This window comes from Aotus nancymaae, unplaced genomic scaffold (genome assembly GCF_030222135.1).
Source record: "Aotus nancymaae isolate 86718 unplaced genomic scaffold, 86718_ANA_hifiasm-v0.15.2.pri h1tg000028l, whole genome shotgun sequence".
Classification (NCBI taxonomy): Eukaryota; Metazoa; Chordata; class Mammalia; order Primates; family Aotidae; genus Aotus; species Aotus nancymaae.
The window spans coordinates 35,889,974-35,897,891 of record NW_026988441.1 but is presented as its reverse complement, the minus strand read 5'-3'; the positions used below and the strand labels follow the sequence as shown (position 1 = coordinate 35,897,891).

General features: G+C 46.4%; 1 protein-coding gene across 1 annotated transcript; it reads left to right on the top strand.

Moving 5' to 3' along the window:
• Window positions 1-1,204: 1,204 nt before the first annotated feature.
• On the top strand, window positions 1,205-1,906 carry LOC105705890 (small ribosomal subunit protein eS8-like). The gene has a single exon (XM_064382146.1). The coding sequence runs from the start codon at window positions 1,205-1,207 to the stop codon at window positions 1,862-1,864; it is 660 nt and encodes a 219-aa protein (XP_064238216.1). The 3' UTR covers window positions 1,865-1,906.
• The last annotated feature ends 6,012 nt before the right edge of the window (window positions 1,907-7,918 follow it).

Genomic DNA, 7,918 nt, shown 5'->3' with positions numbered 1-7,918 from the left:
GGCTACTTGGAGAACCTGGGAAAGAGGAAAGAGATCTTGGAATGAAGGCAGGAGGTGGACCTGGATGACTCCTTTTTCTAATTTATCCTGTGTCTCTACCATCACCCATGGAGAGGACAGGTGGAGTCGGCACTGAGCTAGAGACTGAGATTTGATCTTCATTGGTTTGATGCCCAGTGAAGATTGGGTGAGGCCACAAAACAAGAAACCTCTAGAAAGGCTTAAGAGAAGACAACAGTCATCATGAAAAGATGTTTAACCCTGTAACCTCAGAAGAACACAGGCTTCTTCCAGGAGTGTTCTCCTTACCGTTGAGAAGGTCCACAGACAAGCCCAGGGCTCAGTTCAATTGGAGTTCCAAGGTAAGACTCTTGGAAACCCACAGGGAGAAAGAAGGATGACAACCTAGGAAGAGAGAATATGTATCCATAGAGGTAAACCAAGCCAAGGTGGGATCAGAAAATAAGCTGCTATTCACCTAAACTGTGCCCAGATTGTACCCCAAGATCTCTTCAATTTGTGGCCAGAACTTTTTACCTGTCCATCCATCCATTCATCCAACTACCCATCCATTCATCGGGTAATCCAGTCATTCACCCGTTCACTCAACTGTCCATTTGTCCATCCCTCTACGCAACTCACCATCTATCCATTTATCCATTCATTCACTCACTCATCATCCATTCACTCAAACCCATCTCCCCATTTTATTGTACAACTGTCCATCATATCTACCACTCAGTTACTCATCCATGCACCCGACCGTTCATTGATTCACTAATAGATTTATTTTTTTAAATCATATTGTGCCTTTACTAGGCATCTTTTCATCCATATATTCATTTGTTGGTCTCAACCATCCACCCTTCTATTCCTCCATTCTTTCATTCATCCAAATATCCCTCCTATGTGTCAGTCGCTGTTCTACAAATCCATTCATTCATGTATATATTCAACCATGGGGTCCATCCATTCATCCAAACATCAAAAAAGCAATTTTTTTAGAGGCAGGGTCTCACTCTGCCACCCAAGCTGGAACGCGATGATGGGACCATAATTCACTGCAGCCTTGAACTGTTGGGCTCAGGCAGTCATCATGCCTCAGCTTCCCAAGTAGCTGGGACTACAGGTGTATGCCATTATGCTCAGCTATTTTTAAATTTTCTGTAGAGACAGGGTCTCACTTCGTTGCCCAGGTTTAAAAATGAAAAGCAGTCTTTCCAGCCAGCGCCGAGTGATAGGCATCTCTTGGGACAACTGGCACAAGCGCCGCAAGACCAGGGGCAAGAGAAAGCCCTACCACAAGAAGTGGAAGTATGAGTTGGGGCGCCCGGCTCCCAACACCAAGATTGGCCCCCGCCGCATCCACACAGTCCGTGTGCGGGGTGGTAACAAGAAATACCGTGCCCTGAGGCTGGATGTGGGGAATTTCTCCTGGGGTTCAGAGTGTTGTACTCGAAAAACAAGGATCATTGATGTTGTCTATAATGCGTCTAATAACGAGCTGGTCCGTACCAAGACCCTGGTGAAGAATTGCATCGTGCTCATTGACAGCACGCCATACCGACAGTGGTACGCGTCCCACTGTGCGCTGCCCCCGGGCCGCAAGAAGGGAGCCAAGCTGACTCCTGAGGAAGAAGAGATTTTAAACAAAAAACGATCTAAAAAAATCCAGAAGAAATACGACGAATGGAAAAAGAATGCCAAAATCAGCAGTCTCCCGGAGGAGCAGTTCCAGCAGGGCAAGCTTCTTGCATGCATCGCTTCAAGGCCGGGACAGTGTGGCCGAGCAGATGGCTATGTGCTAGAGGGCAAAGAGTTGGAGTTCTATCTTAGGAAAATCAATGCCCGGAAAGGCAAATAAATCCTTGTTTTCTTTCTTCACCCATGTAATAAAGGTGTTTATTGTTCTGTTAAAACAAAACAAAAAAACGAAAAGCAATTCCCATGTGCCTAGCGTTGAAGAATTAGAGTGTTGATCACTGGGGGACAGAGAAAAAAATCAAAGTTATTAGATTCCCAACTCCTGGGATGGAGCCCAGAAAAGATGCCCAGTGTCCCAGAGATATAGCAAGGATGGAAGGCTAGCTCTTTTGCCTCAGCCGTTTCTCACATTGGTTTTCATGAAGACTCTAACACAAAGATCTGGGTTCTACCAACCACCTGGGTTCCCTGTGACTACGATGTCATCACCTTTTGTGATTCGGATACAAAACAGGTAGAGAGAAAAACCACAGCAAGGTGGAAGGAGTCTGTCTAAAACTTCAGAACAAACTTCAGGAAAGAAGGGGCACCGAGGGCTGGCATCTTTGTTCTGAAAACCGATGACTGTCATCTCCATAAGGGCACATGTATGTCTTTGTCTACTGTTGTATCCCTGGTACCTAGCAGTGTGCTTGTAAATAGTAGGTGGTAAATAAACACTTGTTGAATAAATGAATGAATGAACAAACACGTGAATGAAAACAATCTTGTTCACAGCTGGAGAGCATTTGACCACCTTGCTGAACTGCCACCCCAAAAACCATGAAACACACCACATTCTTCTGTTTGCTTTGGCAGAAACTAAGTGTTCATTTATAAGACAAACCGTAGTAGCTTTCCTAAATTGGGAGTATAACTTTTTCTTCCCCAACATTCTAATTTAGTCTTTTATTCTGCGCTAACAGCTCTTGGCCTTAGTGTCTGTCTGTGGTGCATAGTTATGTGACATAATTCAGGTCATGTTTGACAGAGGATAAAGGAACATACAACCCGACAAATAACAACATTTGTAGGAACTCTGACAATGATTCTAAGTCCACATTTCCCAATGTATGTTCCTAGGAACCCCAGTGCCAAGGATGATATGCCCTCAGAAAAAGGGTACAAAAATGTTTGAGAAATACTGCATACCTTATTCCTTATAGGAGAATCGCAAAGTACATTAGAGGCTCTGAGAAGTCCTGCAAAAAAAAAAAAAAAAAAAAGTTTAGTTTGTTTGACTTAGGGGCTCTCAAATTTATTTGCCCAGGAAATGCTTAATTTACTTCACAAAACAACTTGAGGTGTTTATTTATTCATTCATTCACTGTGCCAGGCGGTAAGGCAGACAAAAGAAGGAAATCAAACTGCCTCCCAGCCTTCAAAAATCCCCCAGTCTCACTAAAAGGGTAAGTACAATTATGATAGAGAAGGAAATAAGTCTAGAGATGGAGTCTTTCATCTGCTCTCACCACACAGTAAGTCGGTGGCAGGACTAGGATCTGAACTCAAATCTGTCTAATGTGTGAGTCTGTTCTGCCACACAATGTGGCCTGCTCATGTGCTCAGGAGGCCGCCATGTCTGGAAATCTTGGTTGGGCTTGGAGAATAAAAAATAAGTCTTGTGGGGTTCTGCAGTCACCCAAGTCAACAAAAACTCCTACTCACTGGAAGGCCTCCAGCACTCATGCCCAGGACCACCTAGTCACAGGAGGGACTCCAGCAGCCCATGCCTGGGAACTCCTCTGAGAACTCCTAGTCATGGGAGGGACTCCAGTGCCCATGCCCAGGACCTCCTCTGAGAACTCCTAGTCACAGGAGGGTCTGCAGTGCCCATGCCTGGGACCCCCTCTGAGAAATCCTGGTCACTGGGGAGACTCCAGCACCCAAGTCCAGGACCCACTCTGAAGCCGACAGACATCTGGGCCACCTCTCCACCTGCTGCTTCTTGCTGCAGTGGTAGGCAGCTCCACACCTGCCCACATCACATGGGCTGGGGAAGCAGCTGCAGTTAGGTGGACCATGGTCCACGGGTGCCAGGTGGGACGCCCTGGGTTTGCAATTTCCTGCAGCTGTCTCTGAGTTTTGTTCCTGGCAGCCAGGCTAATAACTTGCTCAGGTGTCCAAGTTTACTGAGCCCTTACAGACACCTAGGGCTACCACACCCTCTATCAGGAGCATATTATCCCCACTTAACAGACAATGCAACTGAAGCTCAGGAAAAGTTAAGTGGCTGGCCCAGGGACAGTCAGAGATTCCAAAAGTGAGTCACATTCTTCTCCCAGCATAGTGAGTACCACCACCAATCCTGACTTCCAAAGCTGCCACTGACACCTCTTGAGTGCTTCTCCCGTGGTCCCATTCATACCACCTCCCACTAATCCCTCCTCCACAGTTGCATCCACCCCTCTCTCCACTTCCCACAGCACTGGTTCCTGCCTAATCATTTTCTATCCCAATTCATTTTATATCTATTTTTTAAAAATAAATTTAAGTGTACGAAGATCTTAATGTCACTGGGCAAAATAGCCATTTATTAGAATAGTTCAAATTCACTCTTGCAACAAAATAAACCACATTCCATCAAGACACAGGAAAAACAAATGCAGGGATTTAGAAATGCTATACTTGCTTCTCTTCAACTTTAGCAGCAAAAGTTGGAAAGTTCTCAAGATGCTCCTGACCTGGGCCCCCACCAGCCTCCATCCTTGTCCCCCCAAACCCACCATAAGCCCAGGGGAGGCTCTTTAAAATTCCATTTATTCTCAACTTAAAAGCCTCTGGGGAGTGCTTATGAAAGTGTAAGCATCTTAGACTCCTAAAAATAGTGTTCATATGTTCCTCAGTTCACCTCCACCTCCACCCCAGGATCAGGAATGAAGGAGAAGGGCACTGCATGAGTATTTATTTAAATGAACTAGTAAATGCATGAATATTTTTTAGAATAAACTGTTCAATGCATAAATTCTTTTTGGAATGAACTAATAAATGCATGAATATTTTGCAAGAACTAATAAATGCATGGTTTTTTTTGCATGAACTAATAAATGCATGGAGGCTTTTAAATTTATTTATTTATTTTATTTTTTTAAAGATGGGGTTTCACCATGTTGGTCAGGCTGGTCTTGAACTCCCGACCTCAGGTGATCCTCCCGCCTTGGACTCCAAAGTGCTTGGATTACAGGTGTGAGCCACGACACCCGGCCGCATGGAGTTTTTGAATGAACTAATAAATGCATGGATTTTTTTTAATGAACTAATAGATGCATGAATATATTTTGGAATGAAGAAATAAACACATGAATATGTTTTGGAATGAACTAATAAATGCATGATTTTTAGAATGAACTAATAAATGCGTGGATTTTTTAAATGAATGAATAAATGCATGAATATTTTTTTGAATGAGCTAATTAGAAAAATAATGAATTAGTATTTTTTGGAATGAACTAATAAATGCATGCATATTTGAATAAACTTAAACATGAGTGAAGTGTGGGTTAAAGAATGAATGAAACTCCCTCCCATCCTACTTTCACAGAAGAGCCTGGAACGCCATAGTTCCTGGGGACTGGATGCAGGGTTACCCTTCAGCTCTGTGCCAGGCTGGTGCCCAGCCTGGCATGCAGCTACCCAGGCCTACCCATCATGTGTGATTGACATGTAGACACCCTGCCACAGTCTGTGCCCCACCTGCCCTGCTTCCTGGCTCCTTATCAGTGCCATGAGGGCAGAGGTGCTTTCTGGCCTTCGTGCCAGGAGCTCTCCACCCACTCACATTCCGTCCCCACCGCCTCACTGCAGCCAACGTGGCCCTGGGACAGGAGGGGATTTGGGCCCGGCTTCACTCTGCTGTGGGGCTGAGAGGTGGCGTTGTGGCTCCCTCCTGCCCGGGGCCACTGGCTTTGTATTCTGGCCTGACTCATAGGGGAGTAGGGATGGAGTCACCAAAACCAGTGCTGGAACAAACATGGGGAAGGTGTGTGAACTTTTTAAAATAAAAACAAAAACACAGGCCTGACCAAAAAAAAAAAAAAAAAGAATGAATGAATGAGCAGATGAAGGAATACCCAAAGGGCAGAAGCCATGACAGTGGGGTACAGTGAGTGTGAACAAGTTCTCAAGGGTTAAGCCTGGGTGAGATGAGCCCAGATAGTTCATCTGAACTCCAGACAAGACCCCAAACAAGCCTTCACTCAGGGTCCCCCACTAGCCACAGAATCCTCCTGTCACTTTCCTGGCCCAGTCTTGGGGGGACTTCACAGGGGGTCCCAACAACCATTCCAACTTCAAGGGATATTGACCCGAGCCCAGGAATTGATGGACATCTGTGTAGAGGTCCACAGCACATCCCAGGGCTCTGGGGCTAGCTCTGGAAAGTACCACCTTGGCTCTAGGAGAGAGGGCAGATATGGCAGGCAATCCCTGAGATGACCACAGCTGGGCTGGAAAGGAACACAGCCTGGGGGTCCCCGAGAACCACACCAGACTCAGCAATGCCCAAGGAAGAGAACTGAATGTGGGCTGGTAGTCAGTTAGATAAAGGAAGGACAGGCCGGAGTCACTCTGAGCAGTCAGCTCTATGGCCACACCACTAAGATAGAGGAAAATTTGGTATCACTGTGGCCTGAGTCCTTCCTGTCTGTGGCTTGGCCTGATCCCCTCTAACCACTGACCCCCACACCTCCACGGGAACCCAGAAGGAGATGGGGCAGCAGATAGTTCCGCTGCCCAAGTTTATTTAGAGAAAACGCAGTGAGAGCTGGGCTGGGCCTTCCTGTGGTCGCAGAGGAAGTGCTAACGGAGGGTGGCGAGACTGGCAGCTCTCCTTGTGAAGTGGTCGTGGCCGGAGGGGGATGAAGAAACAGGAAAAGGGTCTCCCTCAGCGATGCCCCCATCACAGGCCAGTCCCACACCAGCCCAGCAGCCTCCACAGCTGCCTTGACCAGTGGCAATCAAAGCTCTGCTGGGTTCTTTTGGGTAATGGGGAGCTCATGCCCTTCTAAAGTCACTAAAGAGAATGTTCTGCCACACCATGAGGCCAGTTCATGTGCTCAAGAGGTTGCCATGTCTGGAAATTTTTTTTTTTTTTTAGACAGAGTCTTGCTCTGTCACCCAGGCTGGAGTGCAGTGGTGCAATCTCAGCTCACTGCAACCTTCACCTCCCAGATTCAAGTGATTCTCCTGCCTCAGCCTCCCAAGTAGCTGGGATTACAGGTGCTCGCCACCATGCCTGACTAACTTTAGTATTTTTAGTAGAGATGGGGTTTGGCCATGTTGGCCAGGCTGGTCTCAAACCCTGACCTCAGGTGATCTGTCCACCTCGGCCTCCCAAGGTGCTGGGATTCCAGGCATGAGCCACCATGCCTGGCCACGTCTAGAAATCTTGACTGGGCTTGGAGAACAAACAGTAAAAGCCTCATGGGGTTCTGTAGTCACCCAAACCAACAAGAACTCCTAGTCACTGGAAGATCTCCAGCATCCATCTCTTTGGGAAAGACAGGATCCAATCAGATCTGTATTTCATTCTCATGGCCCCTGCCCTTTGAGTATTATTTCATCTGCTCATTAATTCATTCATTTACTCACATTTTACTCATTCTTTATTCAACAATTCATGCATTTATTGGTTCATTTTCCAAAATACTCATATGTTTAGTGGTTCATTCTAAAAAATATGGGGCCGGGTGCAATGGCTCACACCTGTAATCCCAACACTTTGGGAGGCCAAGGTAGGTGGATCACTTGAGCCAAGGAGTTCAAGACCAGCCTGGGCAACATGGTGAAACCATGTCTCTACAGAAAAATTTAAAAGTTAGCCAAGTGTGGTGGGTTTCCACCTGTAGTCCCAGCTACCCAGGAGACTGAAGCGGGAGAATCACCTGAGCCCGGGAAGTCAAGGCTGCAGTGAGCTGTAATGTACCACTGCACTCCAGCCTGGGAGTGAGACCCTGTTTCAAAAAAAAAAAAAAAAGTCACCTGTCACACTAGGTGAGTTCTTGTGCTCCTAAAAGTTTTCCTGGAGTAGAGCTAGAATCTACCTTTGCTTGACCCTTCCCTGCTAGAATTCATTCTTTCCTTATATCCATGGAGAATCTCCCCTTCCTCTGGACGGTAGAACACTTTGGGGATTTGAGAAATTGACAGACATTTCCGTATTCCCACATCAGCTTGC